Source organism: Sebastes fasciatus, chromosome 7 (genome assembly GCF_043250625.1).
Source record: "Sebastes fasciatus isolate fSebFas1 chromosome 7, fSebFas1.pri, whole genome shotgun sequence".
NCBI classification, from domain to species: domain Eukaryota; kingdom Metazoa; phylum Chordata; class Actinopteri; order Perciformes; family Sebastidae; genus Sebastes; species Sebastes fasciatus.
This window is the reverse complement of record NC_133801.1, coordinates 13,105,939-13,123,936: the sequence shown is the minus strand read 5'-3', so window position 1 is coordinate 13,123,936 and position 17,998 is coordinate 13,105,939. Positions and strand designations below refer to the sequence as shown.

The window sequence follows — 17,998 nt, the reverse complement described above, 5'->3', positions numbered from 1 at the left end:
AATTTCCATCAATAATCATGCGATCCCCTGAATACACTTCCACAAAGCCAACCTGACCTGCAAGGAGCTGATGCCAGCCAAAAAGAATTCTGCATCATTAACTGGAATGAAAAGGCAGAAAAAAGCAGCTACTTACAAAGACTACACATCAGCTAGCTTTACAGACTAACCAACCCTAAACTGCCACTGACGCACCAGACAACCCAAGCAGATGAAGTTTTGTTCTCACTGTAACAAATAAGAGCCAGAAGCAAATGGGACTCCCTCTTCTCTCTCAGGTGTTGCATGCCATATGTTAAAGGTCACCTATTATGCAAAATGCACTTTTCCATGTCTTTTAAACATCAATATCTGTCCCCAGTGTGTCTACAGGCCACCATAGTATCATAAAAGACCATCCTCTCTCTTTTTCTCCTCCTCCGTTTGTCCGGAAATGGGTGCAGAAAAAAAATTCGCTTTTTTCCTTGTATCCTGACGTCATTAGGGAATGCAAGTCACGTGAGGGTTTCCTGGTCGAACCAGAGAGAACCTTCAGTAGCTGACCCCGGCCCACAGCGCGTCACTGTCTCTCCTCCTCAACCTAACTTGAGCAAAGTAGCTCCCTACAGTTAGTCTGCAAGAACCAGCAGAACAGGCTTCATGTACTCCCATCATCTAAATATAACATGTTCTTTCACAAAGGCTTTATGTAATTACACTGTTTAAACAGATGATATTTATATATTATATATATTTGATGTCATGCATGTAGCAGATTACAGGTAGTAAATAGTGACTTGTAAGCAACACAACACATTTCTGTTTCACAGTCAAACTTTATTTGAGTAGACAGATGACAATATTAATTATTCACAGCATTTGTAATCATCTCACCTGTTAGTTAGTTATGTTAACATGGTACAGGAGAAAGTCTTCAGCTCTGGTAAACTATGGTAAGCTAAGCTCCGGTGGTCTGTAGTCATGGTAACACAGAGACAGCTACTACTGTAAATAATATACCATTACTCTGATCTTCCATACATTTATCTTTTAGCAGAAATAATGAACTGACTACTGTTTCACATCTTCTATTTTCCACCCTGATGGTCGCTGTGTTTACACACGTGTCATAGCGGTAGCATGTAGCTAACCCGTTAGCATGTAGCTACATGCTAACGGGTTAGCTACATGCTACCGGGTTAGCTTTGTATCTCCATGTAAACAGAGCCATCTGCCCACAGCTGTCTGCTCTCCTCTGGGATGATTCTGTCGGTCATTTCTCACAGATGGATCTGTAAAGACAGACGTAAAACAGAGTGTATGTTTACGGTTTACAGAGTTGATGCATAAGGTAAACACTGAGCTAACTAACAGAGATATAAATAGTATTATTTACCTGAGAGAAACCGTCAGGAAAACCTGGAATCTGGACCGCAGATGTTCATCATGTGTCGCCGATTTCTGATCAGATTCCTCCGGTAACGTGCGCTGGGTGAAGTTTCTGGTTTATAAACTTTAAAGTGGTTTATAAACTTTATTCTAGCTGCTATCTCTCCACTCGTCTCTCTCTCTCTAGAAAACCTAGGGAGAGAGAGAGAGAGAGAGCTTCTCCGGGAGGGAGGGGGAGGGTGACGCTGTTGTTGAGGACGTTTGATTGACAGAAAACGCTGACCAATCAGAGCAGAGTGGGAGGAGACAGAGGCTACAGACACAGAAATCAGCACTTTTGGAAATGGGCTGAAACAGAGGTTATAGAGACATGCTGGAATGCATGATCTGATTGTTTTTTTGAAAAAAAACTTCAGAGACATGGTTTGGAGGTGTCTGAGACCTATAATAACTAGTTTAAATGGAGTATAATATGTGACCTTTAAGACAGATTTCCATATTTATTTAGTGGGAATCCCAACATTCGACATCACTGTAGCAAAATGTGCAATTAAGGCGAGACCCCTCAGGCAAAAACATTGCTTTTTCATGCACCGGTCATTTTTAAGACTTTGGGTTATTTAGCTTCCATAGCATGTCTTCTTTCAGACGACTGGAAAGAAAACATCCAAAATACACATTTAGGTGTTTATTTTACTACACTTTGTCCATTTGTGTCTTTAGATTTCTCCTAAATTCACCAAAAGTTAGCATTAGATAATGCCTCATTTGCATATTTAACATAAGTTTTCAGAAAACTTGTACTACAAAAACACAATTGTCTTAATGTAAGTTATTAACTGGTGAAGGTTCATGGTGATATCTACTGTATAAGTTCACCATTTTACCCAATTCACCTAATGTCTCGCCTTAATGTTCCTGACCTGATGACAAGAAAGTTGCTTTTAATAAAATGTAAGTTATAATTATTCATTCATTCATTCAGTCTTTACAATCACATAGCGTACCAGCTCTTAAGCAGCTGTAAAGTTCTGGGAGTTGAATATGCAGCAAACAGTTGAACAACAGTGTAATGCATGTCCTAAACAAAAAGGGCTTTGTCATGCTCATAGCACAAAATAGAACTGAATTTAATATAAGGAAATAACATTCTTTAAAACAAGGGTTATCAAACTTTTTGGGGCTAAGGAACTTTTAAAGGGGAGAAAATTGTAACACCAATTAAGCCTATGTTACTACCATTTGTACTCAATGCCATTGGAACTATTTGTCTTCTAAAACTTTTCAACCTGTTATACTTTTCAAGTAATTGATCTAAAAATCTTTCAGAAAATGAACATTAGCAAAACTGGCATAGTCCTAATAAATCCAGATTTTTGAAATTATACTGACGAGTGCTTCAACTTAAAAATAATAAACTTATTGCTGTGTGTCACAATCATATTTAAGTTTCTATTGGCCTAAAGCTAACGTGGGTGTAATGGATACACATGTTTCCCATCTGTAGATATAGACTTTTTAATGATACATCACAGTATTATAGTTTCTAGAAAATGATTCTGAGGACCCCACTTTGAGAATCACTGCTTTAAATTACGATGTTGTTTTAATTCCTGTCTGGTTCTGATATATTTAATAAAACAAAGTCAGTTTAACTTCAATTAAGTTGAGCTTTAATTTCCGTCTGCTGCAGGATGTGCAGTATGCGGACATCGACTACATGGACCGTCAGCTGGACTTTGTTCTGGACCCGGAGTTTTCTGGACTGCCTAAGCTGGTGGACGACATGAGGGGAGAAGGCATGAGGTTCATTTTCATCCTGGTAATGCCATTATATCATAAAGTATTGATACAGTCACATGGTTGGTAATATCTATAAACAGATTCTGCATTCACATGTAGAATCTGTTGGCAACAGGACAAGATTTTGGCATCGGAAGCATTCTTGTTTCCATTTGTAGCCCGAGTAGTATTGACCAATCACGCTGGCTTTGGTTAAATGCAGGTAAACGTGTGGAGAGCAAAAGAGGCGGAACGCATTGGATGAAATGCAATCTGGGAACCCAGCGGCTAATATCTGAGGATGATTTAGCTTTTTATTGGTTTAAAATTAACTTGTAAACTGGCTACTTGTGAGACAATCTGATCAAACACGTCGTCTCTACTCCAACTCCAGTCTCGCATCTCAAGTTGCCAATCGACCTGTAAATGATGAGCAGCGTTGACTAAACCGGAACCCCAGAAATACAGCCCTTTGAATGTTAAATTACTGAATTGCCAGCCTCTGTACTATTAAATACACAAGAAATGTGTGTATTTAATTCCAGGATCCAGCCATCTCAGGCAATGAGACTGTATACCCTGCTTTTGAGAGAGGTCAAGAAGCAGATGTGTTCATCAAATGGCCCAAAAACATCAGTGATGACATTGTATGGGGGAAGGTAAGATGGAATGGACGGCCAAAAAATACACAAGCAAAACCAACAGGCAAAATGATGCTTTTGCATAGTGTGTGGTGATATAATATCAATGTCATGTCTTTTTTTACAGGTCTGGCCAGATTACCCCAATGTCACAGTAGATGAATCTCTGGACTGGGATACACAAGTAGAGGTACAATATTTTCCGTCTTCACCACTCTGACACATATCATTTCATAGCTTCCAACACATTATATTTATGAAATGCATGAGATCTTTGAGACTTGGTTGGGTTGATAACTTTTTGGCATTTCATTTCCCGGTCATTTGACTGTCCCATTTCCAGAAATACAGGGCGTTTACCGCATTCCCCGACTTCTTCCGCAATGAAACAGCAGCGTGGTGGCAACAAGAAATACTGGATTTCTATAAGAATACCACATTTGATGGCATCTGGATTGTGAGTGACCCGGAGGAAGACATTTTAATAAAGTGACCTTATTACCTCATTCTGCCTGATTTTCATTTCCTGCACTCTGTCTTCATCTGTAGGACATGAATGAGCCTGCCAGTTTTGTCCACGGGACAGTTGGAGGGATGTGTCTCGGTAATCCACTTCTAGAGAACCCTCCGTATATGCCATGTAAGACACACAGGATTCTATTGTTTGTTCTCCCTAATTGTGTTGTAATTAGATTATTAAGCTATGATGTCAACATCAAGAGTAAATTATTCTTTGTGTTTGTTTTTTGTGTTTTGTCTCCAAAAGCCCTGGAGTCTAAACATCTTGGCTTAAACCATAAGACTCTGTGCATGAACAGCGAGCAGATACTCAGTGATGGAAAGACGGTCAGACACTACGATGTCCACAACCTCTATGGCTGGTCCCACACCAAGCCCACCTATGAGTAAGTCTAAATGTACTTGGGTCTATACAATAGGTGGCGCTTGTATTATTTTACACTTTACAAATAAATATATCACCCGTAGGAGGGCAGATTAAACATATTCCGCAAAAGTATGAAAAAAAAACGTCCATATTAATCAACAGAAATGGTATGTAATTAATTTTGTGATATTTTAAACACTGCAAAACATGACACATTATCTGGCAAATATGCATGATCCCATGACAATTGTTTGTATTGCCTACTGAACCAGACTGCATTTGGAAGTATACAGATTAGCGTAATAATACCAATCCTACATAATCTGAACAGTTAATGTAGGTGAAGAGAAAAGCAAAGTATCCTCATACAACGGTTCGTATGGTATCTTACGAAAAGTTATTTCTCATTTTTTGTGCGTTTTCCTACGAATGTCCAACAACACCTGTCAATTTCCGTTCGTTACATGCACACAGTCTTTTCAAATTAAACTTCCGTCATCACAGGAAACAACTTGATCAGGTTTAGGCAACAAAACTACTTAGTTAGGTTTAGGAGAAGATCGTGGTTTGGGTTATAGTAACTTCGGAAATGGCGTAACCTACTGTAAGTTCGGAAGTTACATGACAAATAAATCAACGTTATTTCTGTTTTCAAATGTGACAAAAACACCAATCTCCCAGGCGAAAGTCTAATGTTTCGCTCTTTATACCTCCTGGTTCACCATTACGTGGAATACATACAAATTGATTTTGTGGGATAAATATGAATTACAGTGCATTACTTGTATGGGAACAGCCTAAGAAAAGAGGACAGCAGGAGCAGAAACTATCATCGCAAACACATTGAGGAAGAAAATGAAGCCACGAGAGATGTATAACCGATATCCTCCAGCTATCCACAGAAATACAGTCTCATCAAATCTTTATGATATTAATCACCAATGTGAAACTGCATTGGTCCTTGTGGTGGTGAAATGTTTCTCTCACCACAGGGAGGCCAGATTGCAGAGTTAGCTACAAAAAAGAGCCCGGGGATACTCGGCACCACCGGGCCTTGAGCCCAGGTGCTTCAGTTTAGGAATGGTTTCATGTTTAGCACCGTGCTGAATTTAACAATCACAATTAATTGGCTAATTCGCTTCCAAAATGAAAGTAGTTTATTTAAGGGGGAGACGACACTTTTACGTTCTATTTGTTGCTAGTTTATGTATGTCTGCGTGTGATTTCCACGTGTAAAACAAAAAGCCTTTCTCTGTGCAGCGCCCTACTGAATGTGACGGGTAAAAGAGGCATAGTGGTGACCAGGTCCACTTACCCCTCCAGTGGAAAATGGGCAGGACATTGGCTGGGAGACAACGCTGCAAGCTGGGACCAGCTATACAAATCCATTATAGGTATACAGACATACACTGTAAAATACTCTTTTGGATAAAACTTCTCATAATTAAGGATGGCCAGTAATCTGACAATATTAGCACATTTATGAGAGGGAGTATGTGATCAATCACACATGCTTGAAAGATTTGCAATTTTAATTTGACATAACTCCCTATTTTCCTTTGTTCTATAGGCATGATGGAGTTCAGTTTGTTTGGCATCCCTTACGTAAGTATCATCCGTTCTCTTGGTTTTGACAAGACATAATCATATTGATGTGACCTTGTCCTCTCTAAGTAGATTACAGCGGCCTGAGCGATGTTATTTTGTTTGATCAAAGGACATCTTGAGATACAACGTGAAGCATGTCATTACAAGCCCCACCCAAGCCAAGAAGCCTAGCGCTAGTCCGTCATGACCTATGAAAGCATAAATAAAACTTACATTTTTAACATTCTTGTCCTGCTCTGACTTTGCTTGTTTGCCCCGCTGTCTCTTTGTGTTTATTTCTGTCTCTCTCTCTCTCTCTCTACCTCACATGCTGTCCTTCTATCATCTCTCATCTCCTCAGTGCATCTAATAATAATTGTAATCTGACACCTCATCGATCCCAATATGGTAAATCATTTGCGTGCCCTCCGTCCAGCCAGCGGGTCAGATACACAACATCGCTCACTCTCATGGTGTCTTGCTCAAGGACGCATAAGAAACATGATACTGCTTGCAACAAAAGTATTGTGACCTGCACCCTGGGTCCAATCTCTCTGTCCATCTTTGTCTCACACACACACACACACACTGACACTATTGTGTCTTTCCCTCTTTTTCAGACTGGGGCAGACATATGTGGGTTCTTTAATGAAGCCGAGTATGAGATGTGTCTTCGCTGGATGCAGCTGGGTGCCTTCTATCCATACTCACGCAACCACAATGGCAAGGGTAACAAGGTGAGAGAATTCAAAATGGGAGAAAAACACTCCCATTCCCTTCCTGAAAATACTGATGTTTGTTCTTATTTGTGGTTGCTTGTTTCATGCTGATGGCCAACTAAGAGCCTGTTGCTTTTGCGCATTCAAGCTAACTTGACTTAAATTCAACATGATCTTTAAAATGATGTCAGATTTTTGCAAAGACAAATGTCTGTTAGGCTCTACTATAATGCCGGGAATTGAGATCCTGATATTTCCAGGCAATTCCCACCAAATTGTATTCCAACAATTCTCCTCAACATACCAAAAGGGCTTCATGCTTCAGATTTTTTTCTTCCACTTCACACAGCATAATCAGTTGGCAACCTCTGGTTCTGAAAAGTGAAGCCAATGCGGAAGTGAATTAAATTTGCATTCTTTCTAATAGCCAGCAGGGGGCGACTCCTCTGGTTGTCTAAGTCTATGAGAAAATGGCCCTACTTCTCATTTGATTTATTACCTCAGTAAACATTGTAAACATGAGTTTATGGTCTCAATCGCTAGTTCCATGTCTTTTTCTATACATTATGATGTTCATTTAGTAAATTATGGTCCCGTTTACAGTCAAATAGATGATAAAGCAGGGTGTGCTTCAGGGCGTGGCTATCTTGTGATTGACAGGTCGCTACCACGGCGTTGTCCAGTCTGGGAGTTGTCCGTGTTTTTGTCTTAGAACTTTAACCCTTTCACAGTGTGTTTTCATTCCTGAAAGTTAATTGTAAAATTTTGGTCACCTAAAAATGTCTTATTCAGCGTTCGGTTGTACATAGCTCCACCCTCTTGTGTCCTTTGTGATTGCAAAAAAAGAAGATGGGGACAGCGAAAAACTAAGACAGCGACGGGCCAAAATGCTGTCAAGACTCAAGGTTTCAAAAAGGCAGTCCACAAACTAATGGGTGACGTCACGGTGACTACGTCCACTTCTTATATACAGTCTATGAGTATAATGGTAATGGTGGCAAAAGAATAATATACTGAAAAACCGAGGAAAGAGCACTTTTAAGTGGAATTGTTCTACTACCAATAATCTAATGAATATGAAAGAATTACCAGATAATTGAAAATAAAGAAGAAAAACATATGGGGAGAAATCTTGTCAATCTCATGAAAGGAGTGATACATACAGTAGGCTATATTCCCAGGAAGTCGTTATTTCAGAAGTTCAGGAACGCTTTCAACCCAAAAAGTGTTAATATAAATCAGGAAAATTGTTGCATTCCAAAAGTGCAAATGCACAAATGCCAAATGCTTTCAAAAGGTATAGAGAGTTGATTTCAGTCGCCTTAAATGATACAGAGCTGCTGCTCACCGTAGCTCAAGAGATGACTCAAGCTGTATGAATATACAAAAAAGCTACTTTACCATCACTTTTATTGTTTGCAAAAAAAACAAAAAACAAAATACAAACTAGGTGCTTTCTCTTCCCGTCTCTCTCTTAATCTGCGTCTGACATACACAAACACACAAAAAGATAGACCTGTTTGGTGGTGGAGTGTTGGTGGCATTCATTCTAGCGGTGACCTTTAAGAGCGTTGGAACACATCTGAGAAATCCAATAACGCCCGTCCGGAGATCGATCCCACCGGGCGAACTTTCTCTGCACTGGAGTCTGCAATACGAGACAGGACACATACACAGTGGTGTGTGTGTGTGTGTATGTGTGCGTGTGTGTGTGTCAGTTCCTGTGCTTTTTAACGGCATGGAGTGGGGATATAATTGAATTCTCAAGGTGATCTGGGCACCACTGCACACCACCTAACCTCCACTCTACACACACATATACACCCCGTGATTCCAATCATTTAATAATGGCTTGCAAATGGGTGTTTAAACATGGAGAAAATTGACAGATGAAAAAACACACACACGGCAGGAGAGGGCTGCACATGACAGTTTGAGAGTCAGGAGGACAAGAGGGATAGAGAGAGAATAGGTAAGGGAACGGTTCAGGTATTTATATCAAATAGGATACAAAAACTATAGAGGTGGAATACGGACAAGCAAATACAGATAAAGAAGTAGGGAGGGGAAGGGAAGTTCAGAGGCTATGAGACAGAGAAAAAAAGATGAGGGATAAAATTGGCAGAAAATAAAACAAGATGGCAATTTAGCAAGTTAAATGGCGGTGACACAGGGTAGTGATAAGGATGTGAGAGCTCAGACAAGGCTGAATAAACAATTTGCCGATTTTGAAACACCTGCGATCAAGTGTGGAAAGGGATGTGAGAGAGTAAATAAAATACTCAAACCAGGACTGAGATGGAAGGAAAGGGAATCAAGGTCAGACACTTATGTAGTCTACTGTAAAAACTGTATTATTTTTCCATTCGGCCATATAAAATCCCCAATCATCAGACAGTTAGCGACTGTAACCTCGGGTCTGCTTAACAAGGCGTTTGACAACAAAGTATTAACGCCACAAACCAGACCGGGGTGTACACAAGGTCAGCGACAATGGAGAGAGAAAGAGAGAGGAGAGCTTTTTGCAGAGTCATTCCCAGAGCTCCGTCACGCCTAGTGTCTCTTTGCCCTCAGACAACTTTCAATGTTGACCTTGAGATAATATTCACTGCACCAGCAATATGCTGCAGTGTCCACAGTCATATCAGAACAAAGCGAAATTAATTAAACAAGATATACGTATACTCTCCTCCAATATTTGTTTCAGCAGCATAGCCATATTCGAGTTATGCATATTGTTATTCACCCAAAGGGACATATTATTGTTTGTCTAAATATATTTTCTTTTTATGATGTGTGTTCTGCAATGCAAAACAGAAACGCGAAAGGTTTATGAGGTGGGGCGAGGGAGTAGATTCCAGACAGATAAATGAAGAGAAAGACCAAGCAGAGGAGAGAAAAGATGAGAAGGGCCGACACAGCCAGATAACCTCATTTTTCCTTGAAGCCGTGCGTGCGAGTATGTGCCCGCACACACATGCGTATCTGTCTACAATCAGCGTGTGTCGCGGAGCCTTTTGCCGCTATCAATGTGGCCATAAATTAGGTGAATTCATAAGATGGATTCTATGTCTGCTTCTCACTCTTCAGCACTCCCCGCTCTCTTCTCTTCATCAATTCCTTTCTCTGGTTTTCCTCTGATGAAAAGTCTACCTTGAGGCCCCAACAGACAGCGGTATAACTGTCAAAGTCATGTAAGATTTGTGCGGCTGAATGTTTAAAAGTATAAAGTTTTCTGGAGATTATGCTGATGGTGATCCTCCTTATTATAAAAATGACAGCATCTACACCAAAATCATTTAAGCGTGCATTCTGGGCTAGTATTAATAAACATGATTTCAAAGTAAGAACACTTAAAAATATCATCAATATTGCTAATGTGGCCTTTTTAGTTATTAGAGATGAGTATGCCCTTATTCATACATGTTCACATCCCACAAATACAATGACCAACAAACACTTACTGACTGCAGGGCCGTAACTCCATTCATCTTTCTTTTTCTTTTTTATTGATTAATCGGTTAGTTTATATAAAACATTAAAAAAAATCCCCAGAGCCCAAGGTCATGTCTTTAAACTGACCAACAGTCAGATATCTATCTTGATATAATGACGCACGAAAAGGCGTATGAATGCCACGATAATGCGGAAGACCTTTAGCGTGCAATAAGAACGCCGTTCTTGGATTTGGCATGTCATTTGTATGTCATGTAATCTGTACTGACTGCAATGTAAACGCATCCGTGTAAATATGCTAAGCTCAGCGCTAGTGATGTAGAATAAAAAGCGAGAAAGACTGTTTTTGGCGTGAGGGTGAGGAGGTGGATGGGTCCAACAAACACAGGACTTTCAACCAGGAGGCCGGTGTTACGTTAGTGACGTTTTTCACGTGTTTATTAGTGACATTTTTTATATGTTTCCCGTACTTTTGTTATGATGTTTCCATATGTATTTCACTTAGTTGACGTACGTATTTTAAGCCCAACCATGATGTTTTTCTAAACCCAACTGCAAGCGATACCGTAGTTTTGATACGTGGCCTACAAATGACTTGCGAAAAGCCTAAAATGCATCCTCATGACGCGTGTAATGTCGTACTATTTATAGGCCTTCCCGTGAGACCTGGTTAACTTGCAACACATGGCACACATGGACACAGATGATTGGAATCGAGATGAGAGAAAAAAAAGAGAGGAATGTCTTAATGAATTACACTTGAAAATAACCAAACCTGACTTGAACCATAAGCTTTACACAGTGGTACCCAGTTCGGGTTGGGTGGTACAACTGTATATGCATCGCGACAACTGCATCTGTCCTCTCTCTAAATGTGAAACCAATACAAGCTCATACTTGTTCATTCAGGTCCATTTGATCAGTCTCTCTCTTCATCTCTCTTTCTTACACACACACACATACATACACACACACACACACACACTCACAATTTACCATGATAATTGCTTCCCAGTGAACACATCTGATTGGGAGGCATGAGGGTGCAAAAGAAGGGTTACTGAAAAGGGAGGCAGGTAGAGGAACTCCTGGGTTTCCAGATAATTACAATATTGTAAATTCCCTCAGAAAATTAAATAATGATCTGGTAATCTCCTTAGGTCATAAGATAATGGAAATGCTCTGTATTCAACCGTGTGCTGTTAGGCCCGTACTTAGTAACCACTGGGCTACAGTTAATAACTATTATCAAATCTGACCCAGCTAAATTGCAGCAGGGAAAAAACTGTCTGTCATTTTTTATTGCTCTCTGGGATGATTTTTATGATAATATCTTATCATTTTTTTTCCTCTTAAATTGAAAGACAGGAGACACACACACACACACACACACACACACACACACACACACACAGAGATTCACACTTAACTGCATAAAACACTGAGAGAATCCTTGCAAACACATTCATACACACAGTCGTATGCAAATAAAGTACACACCAAGACACACACACACAGGGTATCATAGGGAGGAGCATATGTTGATGACACACTTCAGCATCCTCCTCAGTGTGTGTGTGTGTCTGTGTGTGTGTGTGTGTGTGTGTGTGTGTGTGTGTGTGTGTACTTGACCAGACTGATGATTGTCCTCACTACAGCTCCAGAAAATGAGCTAATACATTTAGATTGGCCCAAATCTACAAAATGACAGTACACCGTGTCCTCTTTTTCTGTCCTTGTCTCTTAAGGGGACGTTACACTTGTTGCCAATTAAAAAATGAGGTAAATGTCAGTACGGTGTGGGGCAGAATAGCTGAGCATCATTTATCAGTATAAATGCATGCAGGCCATTTGAGTTTTTTCTAGCACGCTGCAAACTAGCTAGTGTTCCTGTCAGTCTCTCTAACATTTTAAAGTTATTCATTTTCAGCATGTTGTGAAATCCAAATAGGAAAGAGTCAACTTATTGAAACACAGTGACAAGATAAGAAAAACGCAGCTGTGTGTAAATGTACACTTATTTCACGGACGGATGTAAAAGTAATACATTTATACTCGGCTGGCTTTTTCCTGCAGAGCCCTGCGTGTCTGTGTGTATCTGTGCTTGTAACGGAGAGAAATGAACCGTAGACAGAGCTTTTGAAATGTACATCTATTGAAACAGTGAATCTGTTTACTCAAACACTGAGTACTTGTCTCGAGCTACAAGTAAATAATCTCAGTCAGGGGATGTTGTACAGGTATTTTGACTTTTTGCATTTTGCATTTCCTAAAACAGGTTGTCCAACTACAGTATATGTCAACTAGGGCAGTGTTTCTCAAATGGGAGTAATAGTACCCCTAGGTGTACAGTGGAGTACCGCAAGGGGTACTTAAGATTTTTTTTAATGTTAATTTAAAAAAAGATATCATTTAAATTCCTATAATAACTATATTATAATAAGTTCAATAAAAAAAATGATATAAGTTTGATAAATCACATTTTGTATTTAATATTCCTATTTTCAATGCAATCATCAACTGCCACAACAAATGCAACCACGTTCATGATTATGTTTGTTCAGTGTGTCAGTTTCGATATTGAATGACAGACGAAAATCAAGAAAATGTATTCGTGGTTGAAACGTAGCAGCAATACAGCTGAAAACACGAAGAAAGAAGTGTCACAGAAGCCACTGTTTCAATGCAACTGCAATGCTGTCTCAGTGTTATTGCATGACCGAAAAATTGCCATGAATTTGAAAGGATGTAGCATTTAAGTGTTTTTCAGTTACAAGGTTGTTGTTTAGTAAATCAGACACTGATGGTGCCGTGCTGCATTGTACGTCTTTATAGACATTTTGTATGCCTCCGTGCCGGCAGTAGCTGAGGCCGGAGGCATTCTTTCAGGTTGTCTGTCCCTCTGTCTGTACGTACGTACATCCGTCTAGTCCATTCTTGTATCTCAGGAACGCCTGGAGGGAATTTCTTCAAATCTGGCACAAATGTCCACTTGGACTCAAGGATGAACTGAGTAGATTCTGGTGGTCAAAGGTCAACGTCACTGTGACCTTATGTCCGGCCCGCTCCGTGATATCTCAGGAACGCCTTGATCTAATGTCTTCAAACTCGGCACAAACTTCCACTTGGACTAAAAGATCAACTGATTCGATTTCAGTGGTCAACGGTTAAGGTCACTGTGACCTTACGTCCGTCCCATTCTCGTGAAATCTCAGGAACGGCATGATTGAATTTCTTAAAATTTCGTAAAAAACGTCCACTTGGATTCAAGGATGATACAATTTTGGTTGTCAAAGGTCAAAAGTCAAGGGCACTGGGATCTTACAGTACAACACACGTTTTTATGACAATGTCACACAAATGTCTAATAGAAATTATTAAGTGATGACATTTAAGACAGACATGGATGTAAACTGCAACTTGACTGGTTGGCAGAGGCATGCATCCGCAAGGTAATAATTGTAGTTTTTTTCATACCAAAAAATGTTTTGCACTGATCAGGGAGTACTTGGCTGAAAAAAACATTTCAAAAGGTTGAAAAAAGTTTGAGAACCACTGAACTAGTGGATCCCCTGATAAACTGAATGATTCAGGGAACATCGCTTTAATGGATTTGGGGTTTACATTTTAGTAACCGCAGCCATTATTACCAGAGATAGTGCTTTTATTACTTATTCATTTTGGTCAACCCGTCTTCAATCACCATTTTTATATTCTTTTCCTCTCAGAGACAAGATCCTGTTGCTTGGGATCCAGCATTCTCCGAGATGTCCCGGGACGTCTTGAACATCCGTTACACCCTCCTGCCCTACCTCTACACACTGATGTTTGAGGCTCACACCAAAGGAAGCACAGTCGTCAGACCACTCTTACACGAGTAAGCACGGACTCACAATACACACAGGTCTTATCTTTTCTGCTAACATTATGGTTTGAGCGTTACATGTAATCACTTAATCAAATCATTTAGTTATTACCAGGACGGATATTACCTCCTGATTTTCTGGTAAGATAACCTGATTTTATACTACATTGCTTCTCATTAGTATGCAGAATATCATACGTGGTAGCTGCTGGACTAAAAAAACAATTTAAGTAGCGCTTTCATTTAAGTGCTCCAACACGTTTTCAGCAGTACGGTTTTAATGCCCAATTCATTGCTAACTAGTTGTTGAAATGTTACCATCAAAGCCTCCCTTAATAGCTACAGATGTTAAGTTAAATGGATGGGGAAATAAACCTTTATTTACACATCCATACACGTTGCAGTGAGGTTAAACAAGTTTGTGACTTCTGCTCATGTGAATAGCTTGACAGGGTATGACAAATTAGAAGTGCCTTCCCTGCCGCAGCAGCTGCCATTAAAGGGTAACTTTGGTATTTTTCAACCTGGACTGCATTTTCCTATGTTTTTGTGTCTAAGTGACTAATTGGGCCAACATTTTTTAATTTGGTCGAGTATTGAGGGATAACACTTTAACTGGCAGCCACAAAACAAGCTGTCAGGGCAAGTGAGCAGCCTTAATATAACATTACGTTCGCTAAAAGTGCTTGTTTTTGCCACTGACATTCTCAGATTATTTAGTTATTATAAGTGTCTGACAACATTACGGAAATGACCCGTTTTTCCTTACCTTTCGCTCGATAATGTCAGACACTTATAATAACAATCAGAGCCTGCCGTCGCAAAAACAAGCACTTTTAGTCAACATAAATAACGGTACCAGCTTGCCCCAATTGCACCATATTACTGTGCTCTTCCTCAATACTGGACCAATTTCAGAAATTGTTAGTTAGTTAGTTAGTTAGTCAGTTAGACAAACATGGAGGATCCAGGTTGAAAAATACCAAAGATACCCTTTAAGAAGCCCTTGAGCAAGGCACTTTCTTTCTCAATTCCAGTGAGACTGTTTAGAGGCCAAGCGTAGATGACTATGGCTATACTTCACAGGTCCCAGATGTGAATGTGTGGAGCGGTATGAAAAAAACAAACATATTTATTCATTTTAAGAGGCTCTTATAAAGTCACAGATGGTATTTAAGGAGCTGGCAGGGTGAGTCTGGCAGGGATATTTGGCTTGCATCTTCAAACCATTGAATTCTCAATGAGTACTTGAACAGTCGTCTGGGCTGAGGACACAGGAGAGAGCGTTAGTGAAATTTTTTTCAGTCGGGCTTAATGGCATCTGTGCTGGTGTGCCACAGGTTTGTGAAAGATAAAACCACATGGGACATCCACAAGCAATTCCTCTGGGGACCTGCTCTACTTATCACCCCTGCCCTCGACCAGGTATACACACACACACACGCTTCAGGTATTTATATCACTATGCATTAATAAAGATATCGCAGAGGCAACTTTGCAATCACTTCAGGGATATTTGTCAGTCTATCTCCTCTGCTTGTGTTTCTCTGTGATTTGGTTGGACTCATTCTTTTGATTAACTGTGATTGACAGGGAGCCAGGAGCGTGGATGGCTACGTTCCTAATGCACGCTGGTATGACTTCCACACGGTGAGTCCAAGTCCGTAACAACCCAGAAGACAATTAGAAAGACAAAGTATTCACTGAATCCAAAGCCTGCCTCTTCTTGGCTGGTGCACTGCAGAAATACAGCAGATGAAAATGAACATTCAAGTACACCCCTGGTGCAACAACACAGAAGATGACGCTGAACAATGATTACAGTGTCTATTATTGAAAGAGATAACACATCTGACTGGCTGATTAGTGAACGCATAAAGTACATCTGTGCGTCATATCTTATCTTGAAGCGCTGCATCTATGAGGTGCTTTATGTCTGAGAACTATTTTTACAAAAACAAATGAAGACCACAACTACATCAAAAACCCAAATGACGATATTAACAGGAGACGTCTCTGACAACATCATTACAGACTTGTAGCTCAACAGCGGCAGAAGGTGCCTTGATGACAAAAACAAACATCCAATCGCTCTGTCTCTTTCTAGCTAGGGGACTCCCCATCTGTTAGACAGCATCATAAAGCCAAACACAACTCCAGAAACAACAATTTAAACGGGGGGGCACGGGATGGAGGAGAGGAGTGGTTACCTCTATTTAACTTGTCCATTCAGCACACAGAGAGGTGCAAGCTGTTAGAGGAAGGACCAAGGACGAAGTGGAAAATACTGGAAGAAAGAAGTCTGCAAAGAATTCTTTTTCGACATGTAATAAATTTCTGAAATGTTTCAGATGTAGCCTTTAGAGATGTCACATATTTTATTGCGTGTTTTGTGATTTACCGGCGCACAAAATGCCAGTTTCCCACAATGGAATTGTTGAATAAAATGAATCAAAGTTTAATTCCTTATGGTATGTATAGTATTTTAATAATTATTTCTGCTTTCATCAGGCCATAGATGTTGGAGTGCGCGGCCAAATTGTTAGCATGCCCACACCCTTGGAGCATATTAACCTTCATATCAGAGGGGGATATATCTTACCCTGGCAGAAACCAGAGAACAATACACTTTACAGGTAAGGGCACACGCATCACGGCTGATATATCGTGACAGCACACAGCTACAGGTCAGCATCCAGCAGGTTTGGTGTGAAATGTGGGTGTTTTCCGTCTGTTTGTGAGCCAACGCCTGTGCACAGTTGGGGTGCCAGGGGTAGGGGGGTACATATATTGCTGTTGTGTTTTTATGATCAACACTCATCAAAATGAGTGCCTTTGATGATCGTCAGCGTGTGTTAAAGAAAGAGGTGGTGAGAATGAGAGAGGGACACAGTTAGAGGGTGATGAATGCTCCGGCAGAGGTGAGATCAGGTGGATCCCCCCAGCAGTAATGTTAATGTATTTGTCCTCAGCAGCAGGTATAAATAGCCGTTGTCCTTTAGCAATCTGCTATAACCCTCTCTACCCATTTTGTTTCAGTCGGAGGAATCCTTTAGGACTGATCGTTGCCCTGGGCGACAGCGGAACTGCTCAAGGATCGTTCTTCTGGGACGATGGAGAAGGAATAGGTAAGTGAAAGGTCACCCTTGAACACCCACAACCAACCCCACCTCTGAGGAGAAAATAAAAGGATAGGCACATTTTAGAAGCCGATCCCGGATTACATCAAGATTTACTTAATCTTGTCAGGAGCTCATTGTGATACAGTACAATACTAAAAATGCTGGAAGCTCACGTGAGGAAGAATTGGACCATAATCTAGTTGACCCTGAACAGCAGCTGGCAGTATTTGAAACACACATAAATCACACACACACACGTTGCAAAAGTTCATTCATAAATACCTTCACCTCTTTTGAGCCTTTTAATTAAGACGAAAAAAAACGTTATCGAACAAATTTTGTTGGACATGAGACTCACACAGCAACACAGGATGACACCACAGGGGTCATCGTACAGATGAAAACACCAGAGTTGGAGTATCTATAGAAGTAGTTTTGAAAATAAGGAAATGAAGATCCACTAGAATGTCTTCCCCCCAGTATGCCTTAAACTAAGTATGTACAGTATGAGAAAGCACAAGTTCTTTTACTGAATATGAATTCCTTCATTGATTTAATCAGATACACACAGA

General features: G+C 40.2%; 1 protein-coding gene across 1 annotated transcript in view; it reads left to right on the top strand.

The window, feature by feature from the left end:
- The window catches only part of si (sucrase-isomaltase), an 80,585-nt gene that overhangs the window by 53,546 nt on the left and 9,041 nt on the right, over positions 1 to 17,998 (top strand). Inside the window, exons 32-45 of the mRNA XM_074641696.1 lie at positions 3,062 to 3,190; positions 3,696 to 3,809; positions 3,919 to 3,981; positions 4,135 to 4,248; positions 4,341 to 4,431; positions 4,558 to 4,696; positions 5,938 to 6,071; positions 6,248 to 6,282; positions 6,885 to 7,001; positions 14,168 to 14,316; positions 15,645 to 15,729; positions 15,898 to 15,954; positions 16,816 to 16,940; positions 17,344 to 17,432. Of these exons, the coding sequence (XP_074497797.1) occupies positions 3,062 to 3,190; positions 3,696 to 3,809; positions 3,919 to 3,981; positions 4,135 to 4,248; positions 4,341 to 4,431; positions 4,558 to 4,696; positions 5,938 to 6,071; positions 6,248 to 6,282; positions 6,885 to 7,001; positions 14,168 to 14,316; positions 15,645 to 15,729; positions 15,898 to 15,954; positions 16,816 to 16,940; positions 17,344 to 17,432 (1,441 nt within the window). The remainder of the gene's footprint in view (positions 1 to 3,061; positions 3,191 to 3,695; positions 3,810 to 3,918; positions 3,982 to 4,134; positions 4,249 to 4,340; positions 4,432 to 4,557; positions 4,697 to 5,937; positions 6,072 to 6,247; positions 6,283 to 6,884; positions 7,002 to 14,167; positions 14,317 to 15,644; positions 15,730 to 15,897; positions 15,955 to 16,815; positions 16,941 to 17,343; positions 17,433 to 17,998) is intronic.